Source organism: Loxodonta africana, chromosome 1, assembly GCF_030014295.1.
Source record: "Loxodonta africana isolate mLoxAfr1 chromosome 1, mLoxAfr1.hap2, whole genome shotgun sequence".
NCBI lineage: Eukaryota > Metazoa > Chordata > Mammalia > Proboscidea > Elephantidae > Loxodonta > Loxodonta africana.
In genome coordinates this window covers 212431653-212457046 of record NC_087342.1, presented here as the reverse complement: position 1 = coordinate 212457046, position 25394 = coordinate 212431653, and the positions used below count along the sequence as shown (strand labels likewise).

Genomic DNA, 25394 nt, shown 5'->3' with positions numbered 1-25394 from the left:
TCTAATATTGCCTCTTTCAATCCAGTCTCTACATTGCAGCCAGGGTGATTAGGGCAAATCTGAGCACATTACCACTGGGCTGAAATACCTCAGTGGATCCCTGTTGTTTATGTATAAATTCTAAACTCCTTTAGAAGGTTGGAAACCCTAGTGGTTTGGTGGTTAAGAGCAACGGCTGCTGACCAAAATGTCGGCAGTTCAAATCCACCAGGCATTCCTTAGAAACCGTATGGGGCAGTTCTCTGTCCTATAGGGTCGCTATGAGTCGGAATCAACTCAATGGTAACAGGTTTAGTTTTTTGTTTTTAGATGGTTAACAAAGGCCTTTGAGATACAGCCCTTGTTCACCGCTTAGTCACATCACAGCTTTTATCTTCAGCTCGATTTTCACAATTAAATTGCACCATCGTCAGAAAACTATGAAGTTCTGGTCTCAGGGATAAACAAGGCTAGCTAGACACTGGTATGGGAGGAATGCAGAATCTAATTGGTCATTTAGATTTGTGTCTACTTGTGTCCACTTGAAGAAAAAGAATACGAAAAAATTGCAAAGTTTCAAGCAAGCAGTAAAAGATTATTGAAGTTAGGTGCAACTCAGGAATATCAGACAAAATAATTGCTTAGGATGTAGTTTGAATTTGGTTTAGCAAAGCCAATCCTTTCTAGAGGTTGTGGATTTGGAGACCTCCTAAAGTTATAGGGATTTAAAAATGGTCCTGAGTGTGTCTCTGTGGTTCAAGTAGATTCTTCGGTCACGAGTGTTTTGACCGTTAAGCAAATGGCTAATTATCAATTAACTAATTTCAGCTTGCGTGAGGTGGTAAAGTCTGTTTTTCTCAGTGTCTAAGCATTTCTAAAAGCCTGGGAAGGTTTAGAATTAAATATGGATAGTAAATCAAAACCAAAAGTAATTTTGGTATTACATTTAATAACAATTTGTAATTATTGGGACAATCTAATTGTACTTGGTATTAAAGTGCTTCTAGTTTTTTAAAAACTGGAATATTGTAAAGCTGACCTATTAGCCATGCAATCCCAATTTAAACTATATAGCTAATTTTAGACTTGTAAAGTTGAAAGGTATAAGAATATTTTTACTTTGTAAATAATAGTGAAATATATAAGAAAATTTGATATACATTTGTAAATATAAAATGTATTAGTTTTAAAAGTGTTACAATGCTTGTTACAGTCACATTTGGGCATTTGAAGTGCTTATGAAGAAATTCAAATCTGTTAAATTTATATATACTGTTTAATATTTTAAAGGAGGTATAATGTAGTGGAAACACTGGTGGTGTAGTGGTTAAGAGCTACAGCTGCTAACCAAAAGGTTGGCAGTTCGAATCCACCAGATGCTCCTTAGAAACTCTCTAGGGTAGTTCTACCCTGTCCAACAGGGTTGCTATGAGTTGGAATCAACTCGACAACAATGGGTTTATAATACAGTAGTTGAAGAAAACGTTTGGGTTGTTCCTAAAGGGATATGAGGGATGTTAACAAAAAAACATAATTAGGGGAAGGGAAAACAAAGGGAGCATTCCAGTTGAAGGGGATGGCATAAACATAGTTGGGATGTTGGAAAAGTGCCTGATGTATTTGGGTAACAATGGATTATTTAATTTGGCCCAGTTGAGGAATACAGGGAAAGTAACCAGGAATGGGGTCTGTGGTTAGACTACAGAGGATCTTGAGGGCCAGATTAAGCTCATGGGAGTTACTCAGCAGGCAAAGGGAACTCAAAGGAAAGCCCTGAGTAGGAATAACATGAGAGTTGTCCTTTAGGAAGATTAATGTGGAATGTGGTAGGCTTAAGAATGGATTGGTAAAAAAAAAAAGAATGGGTTGATTGGAGAAGACTCTGAGAGGTAATGACTGAGATTTTAGAGGCAACCATGGACTGAACTAAAGAGATAACACACTTAAACTGACTGTGGTAAAAAATGACTTATAGCTTAATTACAAATTGCTATGAACAACCAGAGACAAATTCTTGCCACTGTTGAGTGTCCCCTGCTCCAGATTGTCTGACCTGGACAAAGGGCAAATCTCCAGCCAGGAACAAATCCATGGGAAGACAAGCACTGAAAATGCTCGTTCTTGCCCCACTAGGTTACCAATCTAATTATGAAAAGCTAGCATATACAGCTTTTTCCCTTAAAGCCCCTAGAAATGGTACCTGTTTTTAGGAAAAGAGCCAAAAAAACAAAAAAACACTTCACACAAACTTTGGGGTTCTTAGCTTTTCTCTAGAGTTTTATGTTTTAGTATTAGTGATAACCACCTTTTAAAGGGCAAAGTGTTCAAAGCTCTCAAACTGAATGCAGACTCAGGGTAGAAGAGGCTGCCCCTGCCCCCAGCGCTCTTGCTCTCTTGGAGTCTGGCTGTGGGCAGCAGTGCTGTTGGCAGCAGCTCCATACATCAGTCCAAGTCAAGGTTCAGTGAAGAGTTAAATCACAATAAATCACGTCATCACAGCATTGTGTAAAATGAGAAACTGCCCATTTCTTACCTCCATTGGGTTTTAGAAAGTAATGCTTCAATGCAGAGCCTGGTTTACCCATATCAAACCCAAACCCATTGATGTTGAGTGGATTCTGACCCACAGTGACCCTATAGGACGGTGTAGAACTGCCCTATAGGGTTTCCAAGGAGAGGCTGGTGGATTCGAACTGTGACCTTTTGGTTAGCAGTCATTGGTCACCATAGCTCTTAACCACTGTGCCACCTTAGTCTGAGAAAAAAAATGGAAAGGTAGCAACTACTGCACCTACCCTGGAGATGTACTGTTAATTTTTAATAGTATACTTGGGGCCAATTTTTCAAATCCACTTTTTTGGGGGCAGGTCCCCAATTTTCCTCTATGCCTTCTGTCTAGGATAATGGCACTCAATTTGCTTTTCAACTTTCATATCTTTGTCCTTGTCCTGGGGTTAGAGAAACATGAAATGTATATTCTAATTCTGGTCTGGTCATAATATGTCCCCAACCTCTCTTCTTGCTTGTGATACGTTAAATAGTAAGCCTAATTAGGAAGTTTATTTTCTTTATTATAAACTCTAAATGGAATACCTTTTATATTTACGAATTATAAGGTCGATAAAAACATCAATATGAAATATCCTTAGAAATAAAAGAAAGCAAGTTTTTAAAAGATTCTGTACATTGCTTTTAGAAGCACAATTTTTTTTTGGCAGATATTTTAAATAAAAAGGTCAGATCACAAGTCCTTACATATAAAATTTTTCAAAAGTTAAAACCTGCTGCTGTCTAGTCGATTTCGACTCATAGCAATCCTATAGGACAGAGTAGAACTGGCCCCTAGGCTTTCCAAGGAGCAGCTGGTGGATTTGAACTGCAGACCTTTTGGCTAGCAGCTGAGCTCTTAACCACTGCACCACCAGTAATATAAACAGGGCTCCTTTAAAAAGTTAGGTGGAGTTGAAATAATAGGCAAATAACAGAAAGCTATCTCACTCTTGCTTTAAAGAGAACCCTTTGAATTTTTAATCCAAAAGACTGAGCGCTGTCTGAATACACCTGAAATTGAATCAAACTAAAACCAGGGGTTTCCCAATGATTTTATTGAGGTAACTTTTCCCAATTTTATACATATATGCATTTTATATATACTCAGGAAAGCTAAACGATGTTCTAAGGCACTTAGAATTGTGCACAGCAAAGTATCCTATCATATTGTACAACTAGATAGAGCATAATTTTGCTTTTAAATAACACAGACACCAGTATGGAATAAAAAAAAGATAACACATAGTCTTTCTTTCAGGTTACAATTGTGGAATACATATACCTATGTGTGTATTCTTGTACATATTTATACCCACATACTATAATACAGTACAGATAACAATGAAAAAAGAGCAACTGTCATGTTAATCAGTATACAGTTCCAGTTATTTACACCCACAGGTATTATGCCTCTGTAATATGTTGGATTAGGTCACTCACTGGAAACCAGGAATCATTCTGTCAGTCTGAAAACAATCACAGCTAACCAGTCTTATCACCTTAGCCAACACTACTGAAATAACCAAAGGATGCATACAGTTCTTTAAAAATTACTGTTACATCAAAAAAAAAATTGACTAGTTTGAGTTCTAAGTAGGTGCTAGATCTGCTGAAATTGGTACAGAATGTTTGGAACACACTGGAACATTTCTAAGCCACAAAAGAAATGATAAAAAAAAGAAAAATGAAAATTAGTGCCTGTATTTTAGGCAATGAAAGTGGTTTGACTCTAGATTCATTCTGATTTGTTCTTCCAGTGCTAGTTAGCACTGCAGTGGTAACTTCTCCTGTGGAGGATCTCTAAAGGAATGTAATGATATAGTCAAACTATAACAAAAGCATCCAATAAGAAGCCCCCCAAACTGGCAAGTGGCACAAATACGACTGGCATTTTAACACACCATAAAATTTACCTGAGGATGGAGTGGCACTCTGCCTCATTTACTCCCTTTGATTTAAAAAAATAAAACTGCTACTTAAAAAGACAAGAATTCTTAAGCACCTTCTAAAAGTCCTCAGTATAACCATCTTTGTCAACTTTGAGTTGTTCTGCATCAAAAAAAGGTATTTAGAAATTTTAATATTTTAAAAATTATAGTGGCTACATTCATTCCACCACTCATCCAAGTAATTTCAAGACATATTCACAATTCAGTTTTGGCAACAAAAAGTGACAAAGAGAATAAGGAGGTTTATGTATTGTTAGTATAATTTTGTAATGTTCCACCCTAGGTAAAACTCACTTTGTTTTGTGTGGGACATCGCTGAGGTGTGACCACTGTGCATGGAATCCACAGGTGAGCCACATTCCCTTCATAGTACAACATTCACAAATCTTATTAGAAAAGTTGAACCACACGGCTGTACTTATACAAGGGGGATTCAAGCATTTGCATGTGGATCAAATGCTTTTTCCATAGGACAAACAGGTGATTGTTCTGGAAACACGGGATGCCGAGTGAGCAGGTGAAATCTAATGATGATTTTCATAGACTAGCAGTTTTGTTTATTTGGTTTTGGTTTGTTAGCTCTTGTATCTATGGTTAAGCCACGAAACAATCCTGATGACACTGACAAGGATTATGACTAATAATGTCCTTCTCAAGTAAAATTGTGAGGCCAAAAAAAAAGTTTGCATTACATCAACCCTCTCCTTTAAGTACGCATGGGTTCTAGGCCAAGTCACTGCGTCCAGTGGAACAGCCAAGGCTGCTCACTAACTCTTCCTGAAGAACTCCCAAACTAAAGCTGCACTGAAGCAGAAGGTTGGAAAAATGGAAGAGGATTAAAAAAACAACTCTTCAGGGCCCAAAGACATGCAAAGCAGCTGAGATGACGTTTTGGGAAAGGCAGTGCTTCCTGTGTGTCTTCAAACTGCAAGAGATATTCAAGCCAGGTGATTCTGCCCTCCTAGGAAGGCATTGGAACATGGAGGAAGGCTTAAAAAAAATTTTTTTTTTTTTTACAACAACTAGGGATGCTACTGGCATTTAGTCGGCAGGGGCCTGGGATATTAGACATCTCACAATGCGTGGGACAATTCTGTACAACAAAGAATTGCCCAGCTCCAAATGTCAACAGCACCTCCCACTGAGAAACACTGATCAACAGTGCTTGCTTAGCTCCTGTGTGCAGCTGGGCTAGCAAGGTGACAAGCTCAATGACATTTTCTGTGTGCAGTAAATACTAGCATTAGCTAAAAAGGATCTTATAGGATTGGCTTTAGGTGGGAATAGCTGCCACAGGATTCTCTCTTTTTTTACCAGAAACCTTGCAATTTGTACAACGGGATTTCTTAATTTGGGATAACCCTGTCTTCAAAAGAAGCGTAGCTAGACTATTTCAGCTGCTTTCTAAAAGTGCTAACAGTGGGTTGTATTTCCATGCAAAGCTCAAGGCTAACGACGACAAAAAGGAAAGGGAAAGTGAAAGCGAGAATGGTTTGGGGGCTATTCAGCCTTTGTCCCCACTCCCTTTTGGTCACTGCCTGCCTGATGTTCCCCTTTGAAACTTGGATTTAAACCACCTGGGGAAGGGTTTTCTCTCAGAAAGATGTTTCTTTTAATTTGACAATTACTTTTGTTAAGTAAAATGATATATACCACCAGTGAGAGTAAATAATAGTGGAAGATGAGCCGTTTCAAGTTGCCAAGGGACAACTTTGTAAATAAGCCGAATTTAGTGGTAGTGGGTTAAGTGGTTCCTTAGTGCTCACGACATACTCTGATGATGTGATGAAGTTAGTTCCTGTCTCAAAGTAAATACATTTATTAGTAAGATTAGGCTGGACGGTGTAATTGGAATTCAGGAATGACTAAGCAATTCTACCATCCTGATGAAAATCATACAGATTTACTTATCTTGTACTGGTTTGATTCCATCTCACCTACTCTGAGGAAGATTTCTCCTTACTTTGTGTGAAATTTGCTGCTGGGACGACTTAACAAATAATAGACTGAAGAAAATTTTCAGCCAGGAAGGGATGGATGACAGCTTTCCATTTAAATGTGGACATACTGCTATGTGTTAGGCAAGACTGTCTTTTTCTATTGTGAATACACTATGTTAAAACTCTGGTTTTTGAAAGTTGTGTCTGTCTGACTTCATTAAATATAAATAAAATGCCTATTGTGTCTCAGGAAACCCTGGTGGCATAGTGGTTAAGTGGTACAGCTGCTAACCAAAAGGTCGGCAGTTGAAATCCGCCAGGTGCTCCTTGGAAACTCTATGGGGCAGTTCTATTCTGTCCTACAGGGTTGCTATGAGTCGGAATTGACTCAACGGCAGTGGGTTTGGTTTGGTTTTTTGTTGTGTCTTAATATGGTACATATGAGGAAATGCAGTGTTAATGAAATTTTTTTTGCTTTTAAGTGTAAGGTACTGTACTTTTATTTTTTTTAGGCCAATGTAGCACTGAATTGCAGGGTGTGAAACCTGACTTAGAAGTTTTTAGGGAGTTATCTCTCATTTTCAATATTTGGTGAATTTTGTGGGCTGTATTTAATCCCTCTACTTCTTAAAATGTTTCAATTAAATTTCAGAATTTTTCCACTAATAGGATATAATTGGAGGATAGACTTACTGACATTAGAGAGACATTAAGTGATCTACAATCACTATGCTGACAAAGGATATGAAAATGAAACCAGAAAGTTTTTTTGGGCAAATCAGAGAATTTGATCAGTTTGCTTTTTTCCTTCATTTAAAAGTTGTTAAAATAGCCAAAATGGTTCTCTGAATAATATAGATTTAAACAATTTCAGGAATTAATGTGAAGATAAACTACATCTAACATACCAAAATGTAAGACAGTTCACATACACAGAAGATTACAAAGCAGGGCTGCTTTAAATGAATGCTGACCACCAGCAATCTAATTTTGTCAGGCAAGGAAGACCTGATCCAGCCCATTTAGCCTCTTCTTACTACCTTGATATTAAGGCTCTTTTTCTCAATCTTATTTAAAAAAAAAAAAAAAAAAAGGGATGGAAATGGAATGGCCACTTTGTTTTTTTAGAGTCTATCTAGTACCTTCCTGCCTGGATCTTCCTGGGGATGACTTTACTTCCCTCCTCCTATCCCGGGGACTCAGAAAACCCACTTGCTTCCTCAGTGTCAGCCTCATGTGACACCTTAAATAGGGAAAAACCTAGAGTTGTGTTACAACCACCACCACAACAAAAGAAATCCAATCCCCACACACTTTTATGTCCTTTATAGGACGACGGCTTATTGGCCGGGCTGCAGAAATGCTGGCACTAGGCAGGGGCACAATGACACGAAGGGAGGCCGAGGTCTTTGCTCCCCCTAGGGCGGCCAGGCAGGAGCCCTAGGGATGGACTGCTGGTGGGGATGTGCAGTGTTTCTGTCTTTTAAAAGTTACAATTCAAAGAGTGCCTTGTTCTGCAAAATACGGCTTAGCTTATAACCCTTTCATTCTTCCAGTTTTTTATTTGAAGAATCATCTTAATAATTTGTGGTTCAATTACGTAAATATGAGACTGTTGGTTGTTTGCTGCAGAGTTGATTCTGACTCATAGTGACCCTCTGTGACAGGAGATGAGCTGCCCCATTGGGTTTCCAAGGCTGTATTACAGGAGCAGATCACTCAGGTCTTCTCTCCTGTGTAACCAATCGGTGGGTCCAAACTGCTGACCTTTCGGTTAGTAGCCGAGCACTAAACCATTATGCCACCAGGGCTAGTGGTGGTTAATTTTTTAGACTTTTAAACTTCTTTATAAACTTGTCAATCAGCATGAGAAGAAAATGTGGGTAGTTAAATTACAATGGAAACAATATCTTGAGATTCCAGAGTGTCATTTCTGTACTGGGTACATCTCATTTTAAGAAATAAAAATTTCCCAAATTGACTATAAAGTGGGAAAAAACTGTTCCTTTTATCAACCAAGTCGAGGCTTTCTATGACGTGTGTCTTAAATGATAGGATGGTGATAATATCTTCTATTTATCATTTATGTAAAGGCCTTGTGATTAGAAATTAAAACAATGTTGAAGATTATAAGTATAAAAAATTAAAAGAAACATTATATTTTCTTGGTATTTTTCCCAAGACACTAAAATGATATAAAATCATATCATTAGGAAAAGAATGACGGTGGCAAAAAAATTAGAACAAAGTTAATTTCTATGGCTGGATTTAAACACTATTAAATGGACAAAACCTCAGCCAGCGACAAATATTTGGGCATTCAGAAAATTTTTTTCATAACAAAAATATGTCAAATTATTAATGAAATGACAACAGTGCAGAATCCAGGTTTATTTTATTAACACACATAACTGAGTGCAGCAAAAGCTGCAAGAATGCTGGTTACTTTTCTTAGTTATAAATGGTCCTGCCTTTTCATAATAGGCCAACTGGTGCAATATATATATATATTTTTAAAAACAAAAGTCATCCAGTTTCAAGTGGTTCTTCAAATACCAATGAATGGTGGCATTTAAATTTATCCAACAGATTGAATGCTTGCTTTTGGGCTGAAATTGAAAATGACAACCTTCCATATAATGAACCAGAAGCCGTTTAGAAAATTCTAGCCCAAGCTTTAAGAATAAAATAAACTCTATTTAGACCTTTTCTTGTTATTATACATTTCATGTATTTTTAACAAGGGGCACAAAACAAGCATGAAAGAAAAATTAAATGCAAGATAGTATTTACATGTATTAAAATGAATAAAGGATTGGGTCTTTATATATGATCGTATATATCAGGGAGCAGAAGTCAGACTGTGCCTGTTACTCCATGGAAAATAGCAACAGACGATAGAGGTTTCTTATGTAAACAATACCGGATGCAGGTTCAAAGGGAAACCTTCCGTGACTCTAACCTCGCTGATTCTTCTGCTTTGCAAGTAAATACTGTATTTATGGCGGCAATCTGTGGACTCCTAAAATAGCAGGATAAGGTTTTTCCTTACACACAACTTAGCAGACATTTTCAGATTCCTTTTAAGCCTTTAGGTGAGTGTTTTTTGATCGATGTGCTTTATTATTTTTTTAATAGCAGCAATCCAACTTAATGAAGCCCTGGGGGGAAAAAAGGAGTCCTTTGTGTTCTCCTTCAGAACTAACTGCAGGCAGCACACTCATATCTTGCTTAGGTTTTAACTTTGGATTCAGATTTTTAAAAGGTGGCATGATTGTCGATATCATCTTCCTTAGATCAAGTATGCTTGTTTCCGCTTTGGAGCTAATCAAGAAAATCATTAAGACCAAAAGATTTATTTCTAAAGCTTGCTACAGTTTTATAGGGTCACGTTATATCTGACTTTATCCCCAGTCCTGTTATTCTTGTGGAAGGTTGATACACTAGGTAAAGAGTATTAAAAAATGTGTGTAGCTATGCTACTCAAAGCATGCAACAAAATTTGGGTAAGCATGCTTGTTAAGACTCAGTAGAAGCCTCTTGCATTTAAGAAAAAGATGCATGAAAACACTCAGACATATTTCTGGCAGTTGGGTTCACTGGCACAACATAAATTAATGGTACGATATTGTACCAAAATAATGGTGAAACAAGGAGAGTCCTCTTGGATCAGGTCTTTCAAAAATGCATGTTGGGTGATTAGATTCCCAAATTTCTTAACAATAAGTTCTCAGCTACCAAATGCCTACTTCAAAAATATACTATGCTTCAAATTTTCTCTTTCCTTCATTAACATAATGAAATACTTCCCTCTTTTTCTGATTTTCAACTCCCATCCCTCACCAGTGCCCAGTGATTCCACGCCATTTTTTTTTAACCCGCACTCTAAAGTTTGGCTTTCTGGTAACAGGGAGCCAGCGATTGTCTTCTGCTCATCTTCTTTGATTAAAACTCCTGATGAGGAATGCCTGGTGTAACCATGGTGTCCCTTACCATCAACACATGTGCTGAACAGCAAGGGTTACTGCCTCCTTCCCTTTGCTTGTTGGCCCCATCTGGGCTGAAGAGGTGAGGAGCACTTTCCAACAAAGCTGAGTCACACTCCTCCGTTACCACAAGTTAAACTGAAACATACACGTTCAAATCCCAGTGCAATATCAGGTTTTCAGGAAGCGGTGCTGCCCGCGAAGATTATCAATCTATGTTTCCAAATAGTCTTGCGTTTCATTATGGACGATGAAACCTGAAATAAGAAAGAGAAACTCTGTGGATCTGTGGTCTAGAAGCACACTCTGCAATCAGTGAACTGAAGAAGGTACGTCAATGCCATAACTGAATTACTGCTGTACATTACTGATACAACAAAATACTCTTGTAAATGTTATGTTGGAAAGCAGAGATAGCCCCTACACAAAAGGTTCTGGTTATATCATTCTGTCAATAGAGCAATCAATACATAAAACATCATTATCCTTGAGGGTTGTGACTTGGCCCATATTAAGCAAAGTGAGATGTTTCATAAAGGATTTGGTTACACCTGGTTGATAGTTATAAAATGAAAACATCAACAGATAGTCTTTATTTCATTAGCTTCAGCCTCTCATCACCTCTGAAAATTCCAAATCTACTTTCTACACCTGAATTTCCAAATGCCTTCTGGGCATTTCCACCCAGATATTCCTCAGGCAAAATACCGAGCATGTCCACAACTTTTCTTGCAAACCTGCCTTTGCACCTTCTATCTTGTTTAACGTTCTACCTTTCAAAATACTGTTAATCTGAATCAGAAGCAGAGCCAAGATGGCGGAATAGACGCTTCCGGCGAGCCCTCTTTACAACAAAGACCCGAAAAAACAAGTGAAACGAGTATATTTGTGACAAACTGGGAGCCCTGTGCTTCAAAGGCAAGCGTAGAAAATGAACTGAGAGGCAGGGGGAGGAAGAAACCATTCAGAAGTGGAGAGCAGTTACTGGACCTGAATCGTGGTGAGCCCTCAGGCACCATTCCCGGAGTGGCAGCGGCAGTGGGCTGGTACTAGCGTTTGGCCGCAGTTTCCTCAGGGAGAAGCAGCCAGCCACACAGCCTACTCACACCTCCGGAACCTGAGAAGAACGGCGCTATTGGCAAAAGCTAAGTACTTGCGTATATTTTACCATGCCCTCCCATCCCCAAGCCGGCTTCAGCAGCTGAATTCCCTGGGCCTGAGATAGGCACTGTTGAGCACCTAAAGCCATCCTCCTGGCCTTGGGGAAGGAAAAAATTTGCAGTGGGGGGAAAAGAGAATTTTCTAGCTCCACTAACCAGGGGAACTCAGGACATAAGCGACTCCGGTCCAGGCATAAACTGTCTGTGGACCTTGAGAACCTTTCCCTTCTGTGTGGACCTGTGTGGGCCTATTTTGGGAGAACGGGCCCTTGTTGGCAGACTCCAACCATTTTGGCTGTGTGGTGGAGAGGTGGGTGTTTGATGTCTGACATTGCTTTGCCTATTAAACAAGGTCCTCACCTACCCACATCAGGGACGTAAGGACTGGTAGCTCCGCTCAGGTCACCCAGCTACCCGCAACAGGGGTCCAAAGATAACTGGTATCTCCCAGTCCTTACAACCAAAAACTTTAGGCACCTATGGTCTGTCTGCAGAACCCACCCACCTGCACGTTCTAGGGAACAGGGACGTGCTTTCCTCGGAGACAATCGGGGGTCAGTTCTCAACCCCCTGCCTTGTTCAGAGCATGTCCCCCTGCTGCAATCAGATAACAGTATATACGCCAATCACCCCTGCCCCTCTAAGACTCTAGGACAGAGCCTGCACCACACACCTGATGAACAACTACCTGAAAACCTGAGCTGAATTCATACAAGAAAACGGAATGGACTCCTTAGACTGATATACTGGATAACAGCTCTAGCCATGTGGGGACAGAACGTCAGAGCTCCAAAGGCAAAAATAATCAAGCTAGCTCACTCAAGCAACCCATTGGGGTATACCAAAACAAAACAAAGCAAGAAGCTATGACACAGTAAGCAAGCATAAACTAATATAATAACTTACAGATGGCTTGGAGACAACAGTCAATATCAAGTCACATAAAGAAACAGACCACGATCACCTCAACAGGCTCTCAAAACAAAGAATCCAGGGATCTTCTAGATGAAAGTGCATTCCTCAAATTACCAGAGCCAGAATATAGAAGTTTAATATACAGGACCCTTCAAGACATCAGGGAGGAAATGAGGCAATATGCAGAACAAGCCAAGGAACACACAGATAAAGCAACTGAAGAAATTAGAAAGATTATTCAGGAAAATAATGAAAAGCTTAATAAGCTGGAAAAATCCACAGACAGAAAATCAGAAATTCAGAAGATTAACAATAAAATTACAGAAGTAGACAACTCAATAGTAAGTCAGAGGAGCAGAATTGAGCAAGTAGAAGCTAGAATTTCTGAACTCGAAGATAAATCACTTGGCACTAATATATTTGAAGAAAAATCAGACAAAAGAATTAAAAAAAAAATGAAGAAACCTTAAGAATCATGTAGGACTCTATCAAGAGAAATAACGTACGAGTGATTGGAGTACCAGAACAGGGAGAGATAACAGAAAATACAGAGAGAATTGTTGAAGATTTGTTGGCAGAAAACTTCCCTGATATCGTGTGAGATGAGAAGGTATCCATCCATGATGCTCATCAAACTCCACATAAGGTAGATCTTAAAAGTCACCAAGACATGTTGTTGTCGGGTGCCATTGAGTCGGTTCCAACTCATAGTGACCCTATGCTCAACAGAACGAAACACTGCCTGGTCCTGTGCCATCCTTACAATCGTTGTTATGCTTGAGCTCATTGTTGCAGCCACTGTGTCAATCCACCTCGTTGAGGGTCTTCCTCTTTTCCACTGATCCTGTACTCTGCCAAGCATGATGTCCTTCTCCAGGGACTGATCCCTCCTGACAACATGTCCAAAGTGTGTAAGACCCAGTCTCGCCATCCTTGCCTCTAAGGAGCATTCTGGCCGCACTTCTTCCAGGACAGATTTGTTTGTTCTTTTGGCAGTCCATGGTATTTTCAATATTCTTCCCCAACGCCACAATTCAAAGGCGTCAACTCTTCTTTGGTCTTCCTTATTCACTGTCCAGCTTTCACATGCATATGATGTGACTGAAAATACCATGGCTTGGGTCAGGCGCACCTTAGTCTTCAGGCTGACATCTTTGCTCTTCAACACGTTGAAGAGGTCCTTTGCAGCAGATTTGCCCAATGCAATGCGTCTTTTGATTTCTTGACTGCTGCTTCCATGGCTGTTGATTGTGGATCCGAGTAAAATGACATCCTTGACAACTTCAATCTTATCTCCATTTATCATGACATTGCTCATTGATCCAGTTGTGAGGATTTTTGTTTTCTTTATGTTGAGGTGTAATCCGTACTGAAGGCTGTGGTCTTTGATCTTCATTAGTAAGTACTTCAAGTCCTCTTCACATTCAGCAAGCAAAGTTGTGTCATCTGCATAACGCATGTTTTTAATGAGCCTTCCTCCAATCCTGATGCCCTGTTCTTCATCATACAGTCCAGCTTCTCGTATTATTTGTTCAGCATACAGATTAAATAGGTATGGTGAAAAAATACAACAACCCTGACGCACACCCTTCCTAACTTTAAAACAATCAGTATCCCCTTGTTCTGTCCAAACAACTGCCTCTTCATCTATGTAAAGGTTCCTCATAAGCACAATTAAGTGTTCTGGAATTCACATTCTTCGCAGTGTTATCCATAGTTTGTTAGGATCCACACAGTCAAATGCCTTTGCATAGTCAATAAAACACAGGTAAACATCCTTCTGGTATTCTCTGCTTTCAGCCAGGATCCATCTGACATCAGCAATGATATCCCTAGTTCCACGTCCTCTTCTGAAACCAGCCTGAATTTCTGGCAGTCCCCTGTCGATATACTGCTGCAGCCGTTTTTGAATGATCTTCAGCAAAATTTTGCTTGCGTGTAATATTAATGATATTGTTCAATAATTTCCACATTTGGTCGGATCACCTTTCTTGGGAATAGGCATAAATGTGTATCTCTTCCAGTCAGTTGGCCAGAAAGCTGTCTTCCATATTTCTTGGCATAGACGAGTGAGCACCTCCAGTGCTGCATCTGTTTGTTGAAACGTCTCAATTGATATTCCATCAATTCCTGGAGCCTTGTTTTTCACCAGGGCCTTCAGAGCAGCTTGGACTTCTTCCTTTAGTACCATCGGTTCCTGATCATATGCCACCTCTTGAAATGGTTGAATATCAACTAATTCTTTTTGGTATAATGACTCTGTGTATTCCTTCCATCTTCTTTTGATGCTTCCTGCATTGTTTAATATTTTCCCCATGGAATCCTTCACTATTGCAACTTGAGGCTTGAATTTTTTCTTCAGTTCTTTAAGCTTGAGAAACACTGAGCATGTTCTTCCCTTTTGGTTTTCCATCTCCAGCTGTTTGCACATGTCATTATAATACTTTACTTTGTCTTCTGGAGAGGCCCTTTGAAATCGTCTGTTCAGTTCTTTTACTTCATCAATTCTTCCTTTTGCTTTAGCTGCTCAACACTCATGAGCAAGTTTCAGAGTCTCCTCTGACATCCATCTTGGTCTTTTCTTTCTTTCCTGGCTTTTCAGTGACCTCTTGCTTTCTTCATGGATGACGTCATTCCACAACTCGTCTGGTCTGCGGTTACTAGTATTCAATGCGTCAAATCTGTTCTTCAGATGGTCTCTAAATTCAGGCGGGGTATACTCAAGGTCATATTTTGGCTCTCATGGACTTGCTCTGATTTTCTTCAGTTTCACCTTGAGCTTGCATATGAGCAATTGACGGTCTGTTCCACAGTCGGCCCCTGGCCTTGTTCTGACTGATGATATTGAGCTTTTCCATCGTCTCTTTCCACAGATGTAGTCAATTTGATTTCTGTGTGTTCCATCTGGCGAGGTCCATGTGTATAGTCACCGTTTATGTTGGTGAAAGAATGTATTTGCAATGAAAAAGTCGTTGATCTTGCAATATTCTATCATTCGATATCTGGCATTATTTCTATTACCAAGGCCATATTTTCCAACTACTGATCCTTCTTCTTTGTTTCCAACTTTCGCATTCCAATTGCCAGTAATTATCAATGCATCTTGACTGCATGTTCGATCAATTTCAGACTGCAGCAGCTGATAAAAATCTATTTCTTCGTCTTTGGTCCTAGTGGTTGGTACATAAATTTGAATAATAGTCATATTAACTGGTCTTCCTTGTAGGTGTATGGATATTATCCTATCACTGAGAGCGTTGTATTTCAGGATAGATCTTGAAACATTCTTTTTGACGATGAATGCAACACCATTCCTCTTCAAGTTGTCATTCCCAGCATGGTAGACTATATGATTGTCTGATTCAAAATGGCCAATACCAGTCCATTTCAGCTCACTAATGCCTAGGATATTGATGTTTATGTGTTCCACTTCATTTTTGATGATTTCAAATTTTCCTAGATTCATACTTCGTACATTCCAGGTTCTGATTATTAATGGATGTTTGCAGCTGTTTCTTCACATTTTGAGTCGTGCCGTATCAGCAAATGACAGTCCTGAAAGCTTTACTCTATCCACGTCATTAAGGTCAACTCTACTTTGAGGAGGCAGCTCTTCCCCAGTCATCTTTTGAGTGCCTTCCAACCTGGGGGGCTCATCTTCCAGCATTATAATCAGACAATGTTCCACTGCTGTTCATAAGGTTTTCACTGGCTAATTCTTTTCAGACGTAGACTGCCGGGTCCTTCTTCCTAGTCTTAGTCTGGAAGCTCAGCTGAAACCTGTCCTTCATGGGTGACCCTGCTGGTATCTGGATACCAGTGGCAGAGCTTCCAGCATCACAGGAACACAGAAGCCCCCACAGTACGACAAACTGACAGACATGTGGGGGTGTGGAGGCTGGCAAGTACCAAATCCATGGGTCAGGTATCAGGCTGGGGGCTTCCAAGGCATATTATAATCAAACTTGCCAAAAGCAAAGATAAAGAGAGAATTATAAGAGCATCAAGGGATAAACGAAAAGTCACCTATAATGGAAAGCCAATAAGAATAAGCTCGGACTACTCAGCAGAAACCATGCAGGCAAGAAGGCAATGGGATAACATATTTAAAAAATTGAAGGAAAAAAATGCATGCCAAGAATCATATATCCAGCAAAACTGTCTCTTAAATATGAAGACGAAATTAAGACATTTCCAGATAAACACAAGTTTAGGGAATTTGTAAAAATCAAACCAAAACTACAAGAAATACTAAAGAGATTTGTTTGGTTAGAAAATCAATAATATCAGGTATCAACCCAAGACTAGAATACTGGGCAGAGCAACCAGAAGTCAACCCAGACTGGGAAACCCCAAAAAACAAAGCAAGATTATTTAAAAAAAAAAAAAAAAAGCTCAAACCATTGTAACAGCGATGTTATTATATAAAATCAGACAATATTAAAATAATAAAGGGGGACTAAGAAATGTAATCATACACCTTCCATATGGAGAGGAAGATACGGCAATACACAGAAATAAAAGTTAGGTTTAAATTTATAAAAATAGGGGTAAATAATAAGGTAACCACAAAGGAGACAAACTACCCTACTCATCAAAATAAAATACAAGATAAAAGTAGAGACTCAGCAGAAAAGACCACTATTATAAGAACTTGAGAAAGAGTTTAAACTGAGAAGAAAATATTCTTTTGTGGTTACGAGATGGGGGGAGGGAGGGTGGGAGAGGGATATTCACTAATTAGATAGTAGATAAAAACTGCTTTAGATGAAGGGAAAGAGAACACACAATATAGGGGAGGTCACCGCAACTGGACCAAACCAAAAGCAACGAAATTTCCTGAATAAACTGAATGCTTTGAAGGCCAGTGTAGCAGGGACAAGGGTTTGGGGACCATGGTTTCAGGGGACATCTAAGTACTAGAAGGACCCCGGTGGTCATGGCCCCCAGGCCTTCTGTTGGCCCAGGACAGGAAACATTCCCGAAGCCAGCTCTTAAGAGATGGATTGGACTGGACAATGGGCTGGAGAGGGATGCTGGTGAGGAGTGAGGGTCTTGTATCAGGTGGAAACTTGAGACTATGTTGGCATCTCCTGCCTGGAGGCGAGATGAGAGGATAGAGGGGGTTAGAGGCTGGCAGAATGGACACGAAAAGAGTAGAGGGAGAGAGTGGGCTGTCTCATTAGGAGGAGAGTAATTGGGAATATGTAGCAAGGTGTATATAAGTTTTTGTGTGAGAGACTGACTTGATTTGTAAACTTTCACTTAAAGCACAAAATTATAAAAAAAATAAAATACTGTTAATGTGCATTTTGATCAGATCCTGTAGATGAATCCTGATCAAAAGGGAGAAAATGTGAGACAGAATTCCATATTCTCACGGAACTCAGACTTTCTGGAGCCACTAAGGCTGGATGAATTCCCCAAACTGTTGTCCTGAGATAATCTTTAAACCTTAAACCAAAAATATTTCCTGAAATCTTCTTTGAACTAACAATAAATTGGCTTATTTAGTAAAGAATGTTGTGCTTTATATGGGATCAAACAGAACAGTAATGTGAAAGGTAAGATACAAAGCTTAGAGGGCAGTGAGTTCATGTTAATGGGGGCAGAATAATTCAGAAAAGGAGGGCAAGAAAGGTTGCATAACTTGAGGAATATAATCAATGTCACTGAATTGTACATGTAGAAATTGTTGAATTAGTGTATGTTTTGCTATGCATACTCTCAATAACAATAAAAAGTGAAAAAATATGTTGTTAATCTAGAAATCTCAGATTTGCAACTTATTTCTTTCCTTCACCATTCATAGCCCATTAGGTACCAAGACCTTCCTTGAACACCTGCCTTTGAATTAATTAAAACCCTCTGCCATCTTTTGCTGGCACTACTGTCTAATAGCCTGCTAGCTTCTGAACACTACATGCATTTTTGTAACCCCGTGCTTTTGAACAGAAACCCTGGTGGTATAGTGGTTAAGAGCTATGTTTGCTAACCGAAAGAGGTCAGCAGCTCAAATCCACCAGGCGCTCCTTGGAAACCCTATGGGGCAGTTCTACTTTGTCCTATAGGGTAGCTATGAGTCATAATTGACTCGATGGCAACGGTTTTGGTTTTGCTTGGTGCTTTTGAACATGCTCTTCCTGGAGCTACAATTCAATTCTCCCTTTTCTTTTCCAACCATGTTTCATTTTCAATTCAAGGTCAAAAGCCATTTTCTCCATAAAGCTTTATCTGATCCATCTCTTCAGCCTTCCTCTGGGATTCCACATTATATGCAACTCTATTTGGCATTTTGGTCTGTCTTTTATAATTTATATGTTCACCTACCCTAGTAAACCAGCCTCCTAATTGGTTTCCCTGTCCCAGGCTCTCTCCATCAAATATTCTGCTCCTCACCATCAACTAGCATTATTATATAAAATACTGTTCTGATCGCTCCAGTCCTTTGCTAAAATCATTTTATGTTTTCCCATTCCCTACAGGATAAAATTTAAATTTCTTAGTCGGGCAATTAAGGCCTTTCAGGGTATAGCCCAACCTACACACCCAGCTATATCTTTATCACTACTCCCAAAATGCTCTAAATTCTAGTCGTTTGCCCCCAAAATGCCATCCACTTTTGTGCTCATGCTCCTTCTTCTACCGTTATCATTTCCTCCTACCTGCACCTTGTACAATCTTACTCTGTGGGCCCTCCCCACTTTTCTTCTTTCCACCTCTTGGTGAAGCATTACTCTCTTTTTTCCGTGTTCTTGTAACATTTTGTTTATACCAGTTATGATATTATATAATCTTTGTATAGGTGTACCTCTGTTATTAGGTCATGAGCAGCTGAGGAACCAATTATCCTTATTCACTTCTACATACTCACAAAACACAGTATCGGGCACATGGTAGTACTTAATAAATGTTGCTGTATTGAAATGAAGCACCAAAAAGTGAAAAGTTAGAGATGTAAAAATAGATGAAACAAGATTGGCTGTAAGTTGATAACTGGGAAGCTGCATGATGGCTACATGGGGTTCATTACATTACTTCTGTATGTCTGACTTCCCAAATTAAAAGTAAAAATAAAATAGACCACCAAAAACCAAACCAAACCCAGTGCCGTCAAGTCGATTCCGAATCATAGATAGACCAAGTTTTCCAAAATTGGCAAACATGGCGTGACTGAGATAGAAATGTGTCTGCTTTGAGTTCAATTCTTAACTCTGCCCCTGATCATAACTTTGGGTAGCTGTGTGAACGTCCATGCTCTACACTGTTAAACAGATACAATATTACTATGTTTTAGCCACTTTGCACCTTCTTTCTATTCCCTGATCACGCAAAAAATCTCCCATCTCAGGCTCTTTGAGCTAGCTCTTCCCTCTGCACTAGGTCACGCTCTTTAGGGGTAGAATGTTCTTCTCCTCCCCAAAAATGTATTGATGGTTCCTTCTTATACTTAAATTACAGAATATTATTTCCTTAAAAGACCCCTTTCCTGGCCATCCTACTCCACCATGACCTCTACCATACCATCCTGTTACATTTTCTTCATAGTACTTAGCTGTTGTTGGGTGCCGTTGAGTTGATTCTGACTTACAGCAATCCCATACGACAGAGTAGAATTGCCCCACAGGGTTTTCTTGGCTGCAGTCTTTATGGGAGGAGATCACCACATTGTTCTCTGGTGGAGCCGTTGGGTGGGTTTGAAATGCCAACCTTTTAGTTAACAGCTGAGCACTTAACCGTTGTGCCACCAAAGCTCCTTATACTATGTAGTACTGTCCGATACTATCATGTTTGTTTACTTGTTTACTTGTTAATAGCTTGTCTTCCTCACAAGAACATAAACCATGTGACAGGAGGGCATTATCTGATTTGTTCTCCATTAATTTCCCAGTGTCTGGAATGGTCTGGATCACTATATGTGTTCAATAAATATTTGCTGAATGCATAAATAACTGAATATATATATAAGGCCACAGAGCAAACGATTTGATAACTCTTTCTATAAGTAAATCTCAACAGAAGGTTCCAATCACGTTGATGTTGTTAGGTGCTGTCAGTTCCAACTCACAGCAACCCTATAGGACAGAACAGAACCACCTGCATAGGGTTTCCAAGGAGCACCTGGTGGATTTGAACTGCCGACCTTTTGCTTAGCAGACGAGCTCTTAACCACCGCACCACCAGGGCTCCACTCCAATCATAAAAAAAAAAAAAAAAATTAAATGTCTACTAATATGCGATAACCCATCTAATAGGACATTCCAAAATGCTTTGTAGAAAGAGTTGATCAAAACGTGAAGGAAAATAAAAAATGGAAATTCTATAAAAATATTTCCAAAGAGTAGCTGAAAATTTCTTAAATCAAACTTTTCACATAAAACAAGAGAGGCAGCTACGATAATAATAATGACAGCTAACGTTTATTAATGTTTACTGTATACCTGGCACAAGTCCAAGTGATTACTTCACTTAATCCTCAAAACAATTCCATGGGGTAGGTACTCCTGTATCTTCTTTTTACAGATGCGGAAACTGAGGCACAGGGATGCTAAGTCTTTGCTCAAGGCAGAAAGCTGGTAAGTATGCACCCCTAACCTGCATTACCTAGATCAAAACTCATGTCTTCATTTATACTGTCACGCAAAGGGTTTTTCTTTTTCTTTTTTTTAGTAACTTCTGGGTAGAATGGAATGGAAGATGTGATCAGTTAGATTTCTATATATGTCAGTTTTGATCAGTTTTCACCTGAGAAAAATCCTGTTCCACATTCCCAGGCAACACTTTATTGCTACAGTTGGCTTAAAAATATCTGCCTTTTGCCACAAAAGGGGCTGAATGAGAATGGGCTCAACACAAGTTCTCATGATTACTAGACACACAATGCCAGTGAGGTCCTGCGACTGAAGCTGGCAGCATCGTGTCCTTCTGTGCAGGACACACTAGTATTGTCCACATGTCCCCAGGGAGCGCGGACAACACAAATATATTGTACCTTCAGGAGCCTCACATCATAAGCTACGAAGGTCTCTCTTGCGTAGGTTCCGTTCTTTTGGGATTTAAGTGAAACCCATCCAATTTAGCCATCATTTAGCCCTCTCCCAATTTCCTGGATGCCCAACATTCCACAATGCCCTTCACACGCTAATCTTCAGATGTCTATCATTTGGTCCTGGATTCAAACCACAAGGTTGGGGAAACCTGACATGAGAGGTTTTTACTTCCCATCAGCAATGTCTATGGGATGAAGAAGGTAAATTAAAAACTGGGTTGGACAACAAGGCCAGTAGTCAGTGGCCCAGATGGGTTAATCTAAATCTCAGAATTTTCCTGAAAAGGATCTTACTTTTATTTCCAAACATTAGCAAGGGCATTACATGATTTTTTTTTTTTTTCTTATAGCCACTATCTGCCCATGGATTGCATCAGAGACTGAGTGCCACAGTGTAGACTGTACTGGAAGGCCACAGGCCACCAGCACAGCTTTAAAGGACGGCTAAGAGAAGGCAACCAGCTAATAAGGTGAATGCAATAATATGCTGACTAAGATTGGGATCAGAAATGTAACCACTCTTCATATGGACTGCCCAGATCTGGGGAAAACTCATCTATTTTCTTGCACTAGCCAATCAAAAAATGACATTTATATCCTGCTTATATTCTGCATCTTATCTTTAAATTCAGCTCTAAAATTTTATGATTAAAGGTAGAGAACACGCAAATTATTCTTTAAGTATGTTGCTACCCAGTGGTTTGCATTCACTTTAAAATATGAGAAGTTCAGTTTTATCTCCTGAGAAGTTTGCCTATGTGACAGAATGACAGTTCGGGCTTTAGGCTTCAAGTTGATGGAGCAATAAATAGGTTCAGTGCGCCCTAAGGATACTTAGGCTTTTCGTCCACCTCTTTTCAGAATTTTCCCCAGACTCATATGTGAAGTTATCTATATTTCCCTCCTCTTTGAAAAATTATAATGTATTTTTTGTTATTTTCATACTGTTGAGAGGGAGTGGATGCTATTTTTAAGTCTTGGAATTCAGGTAAAGATAATGTTCTCCATAAAGATGGTTCCTCCACTATATATATATATATATATATATATATATACACACACACACATATATATATATTTTAATGTGCTTATCTTCCTGAAAATCCATCCTGATAATATAAAATTACTCACAAATGCAAATAATACTTTCCTCTATTTCCCTGTTTGTCATATATATGAATCCTGAAGAATTCATTTCCCTTTTATTTAAAAGCATTTAATTGTCACAGCACATGCGCTTGTATTAAACAGATAAAGAAGCTCTGTGTGGCTGCCAGCCATCTCCTAGATGCTGCTCCTTGTTCCACCTGAGAGGTCAGATCATCCTCAGACCACGCTCTTATTATTCCACACGCTGAGCCATGCTTTCAACTCTGATGCCTAATAACGGCAGTTTGCAAATCTTTTTAGTTTCTATCCAGGTAGAAGGTAAATGGAGCAACCGGGACAGAGAGCATCTCTGCCAAAGCAGCCTTCTCATTCCTCAGTGGAGCATGCCCTTAATTAATTTTTATTGCACTCCCAGGTATAGTTCCTGCCATGTCACATTTTGAGAAGTATACCTAGAAGCTGAAAATGGTTCACCTTATCTGTAAATCCACATAAGATAATGATATCTTAAGATAGTATAGCATGAGATGCCTTTTTTTAAAACACATACACACACAGAGCAATATAACCATATTAAAAGATTTAAAAAGTAGACAGAAGGAAAAAAAATATCTATAACCTCATTCTATAATAAAACCACTGTAGGGTAAAGGACATAGCTTTACTCTAAGTAAGGTGGTCTTTGTCCTTGGCTCCAGAGAAATAACCCTCAGAGTAAGAGGTGCCTTGGTCTCGGACTTCCAGACCACACCTGAGAATTTACGCTGGTGCATGGGGGCTGGCTAGACCAGAAAACACTCACCTGGGAGGTTGATATCTACTAGCCCTGAATACTAAGTCTCAGATGGCTTCCTGGTTGTCAAGAACATTTGCTCTTGCCTGTTGGGATAGTAATGTGTCCCTTGGGACCTGGAGACTTCATGTTGGGAACCCTCCCAGATCTTATCCCAGACATCTCTTCAATTTGTATCCTTTGGGCTATAATAAATCTGTAGTCATAATTATGGTATACTCTCCATGAATTCTGTGAGTCATTCCAGCAAATTATCGAACCCAAAGGGTCAGTAGGAGCCACCAGGTCAGAAAGGAAGGGAGTCATGTGGACTCCTGAGCTCGAGGCTGGCACCCTAAAGGGGTTGGGGGCAACCAGCTCTGAATTTGTGGCCAGCAGGTCAGAAGGTTGGGGTGTTGTGTGGGTGCCCCAAACTTGTGGCTGGCATCTGCCTATTTGGCAGTCTGAAGAGTGGTGTCTTTTAACACGTGCGTGCTCACCTAGCTTCTGGTGGCTAGGGTCAGAGAGGGAGCATGCCTTGGGGCTGACTGGCGACAAGGTTGGAGAAGTGGGACTGTGAGGACTGGATCAATGTCCACATTTTAGGGATTGGATTCATGCTGATTCTTACCACACAACCACTAAGGGGTTTTGATGTTACTTTCTACTACTAATCTTTTTTTTCTATGCATCTGAAATTTTAAGTAAAATATACCACTGTAGTGTGCTGCAAATGGTGAGTGCACTTGGCTATTAACCAAAAGACTAGAAATTTGAGTCCATCCAGAGATGCCTTAGAAGAAAGGCCTGGCAATCTACTTCTGAAAAATGGCCACTGAAAACCCTACGGAGCACAGTTCTGCTGTAACACACATGGGGTTGTCATGAGCTGGAGTTGACTTGATGGCAACTTCTTTTTAAAATACATACAATTTATCCAGTATCCTAATTTTTCCACTTAATATTATGCCAGTGATCTCATGAGGCCCATTTTTAATTTAAGGGCTTCAATTCAATGACTCCATGAATATTCCATTATATCTCTTAATATAATAAGCAAATAATTTAAAGCTAATAAAATAATACATGTATGAAAGTACTTGCTGCACTCTGAAGTATGTTATTATTTACGAAGTTCAAAGTTTATTGTTTAAAAGTAGTATTTCCCTTTGATTATAATCTGATACATGTTAATACTTAAAAAATTTGTAAAACAGAGAAAAATACCAAAAAGATCATAATTATCCATAATCTTACTACTCAGCTGTAACCATTTTAAAGTTTAGTTTTGAATTAAAATTTGATCTTTCATGAAATTTGTGTTTGTGATTTAGAGAATGATTTAAAATTTTAGACATTCCATTTATTACAGCAAGAGAAGTGGCTTTTGTTTGCCATGGTGGTGTTCTTCCAGAATGCAATGACTCTGTTTAGTAATATAGCATCCTCCAAACAGACTTTTGGGTTTGAAATAGTAGACTGGGTGACCAGCTCCTAGGGGGAAAATATAGAATGCGGCTAGAGGAGCAGCAAGTATTCTGAGGAACTGAAGTTAGAGCTTGTTGTCTATCAGGTCCCAGGACGAAGCCGTGTGGGGGCCACTTGTTCTTGCCCTTGTTACATGGCCCCAGAATGCATTCCAATTCCAGAATGCGATCTAGGACATAATGGGAGAAACTAGATGAATTAGATGAAAGAGTGGATTTCCACAATTCTTCACCACTACAGATCAAACATCTCACAGAATGTGATCCATGATGGAGGTACCAGAGGTGCCTTTTCCACACACAAAAACCAGGGGTGTCATAATTAATATTAGCACCAGCATATTATTCAAGAGAGGTCGCCACGATGGAATTCTCATCTATAGAAATGAGGACTTAGGCAATGAATTCCTTATTTTTTTTTTTATATGTTTGTTTATGACTAGGTAATAAATTCTTACGTTTCAAAAATTCAAAAGGTTCAAAGGGGTGAGTAGAGA

General features: G+C 39.4%; 1 protein-coding gene across 4 annotated transcripts in view; it reads right to left on the bottom strand.

The window, feature by feature from the left end:
• Positions 1 to 1561: 1561 nt before the first annotated feature.
• PHACTR2 (phosphatase and actin regulator 2) overlaps positions 1562 to 25394 on the bottom strand; it is a 341627-nt gene continuing 317794 nt past the window's right edge. The window contains exon 12 of one of the 4 annotated variants that reach the window (XM_010588267.3): positions 1562 to 10661. In XM_010588267.3, the coding sequence (XP_010586569.1) occupies positions 10646 to 10661 (16 nt within the window). In that variant the 3' untranslated portion in view covers positions 1562 to 10645. Of the gene's footprint in view, positions 10662 to 20670; positions 25068 to 25394 lie in introns of those variants that run through there. The other 3 variants (XM_010588137.3, XM_064291660.1, XM_023551977.2) reach the window with 3 other exon arrangements.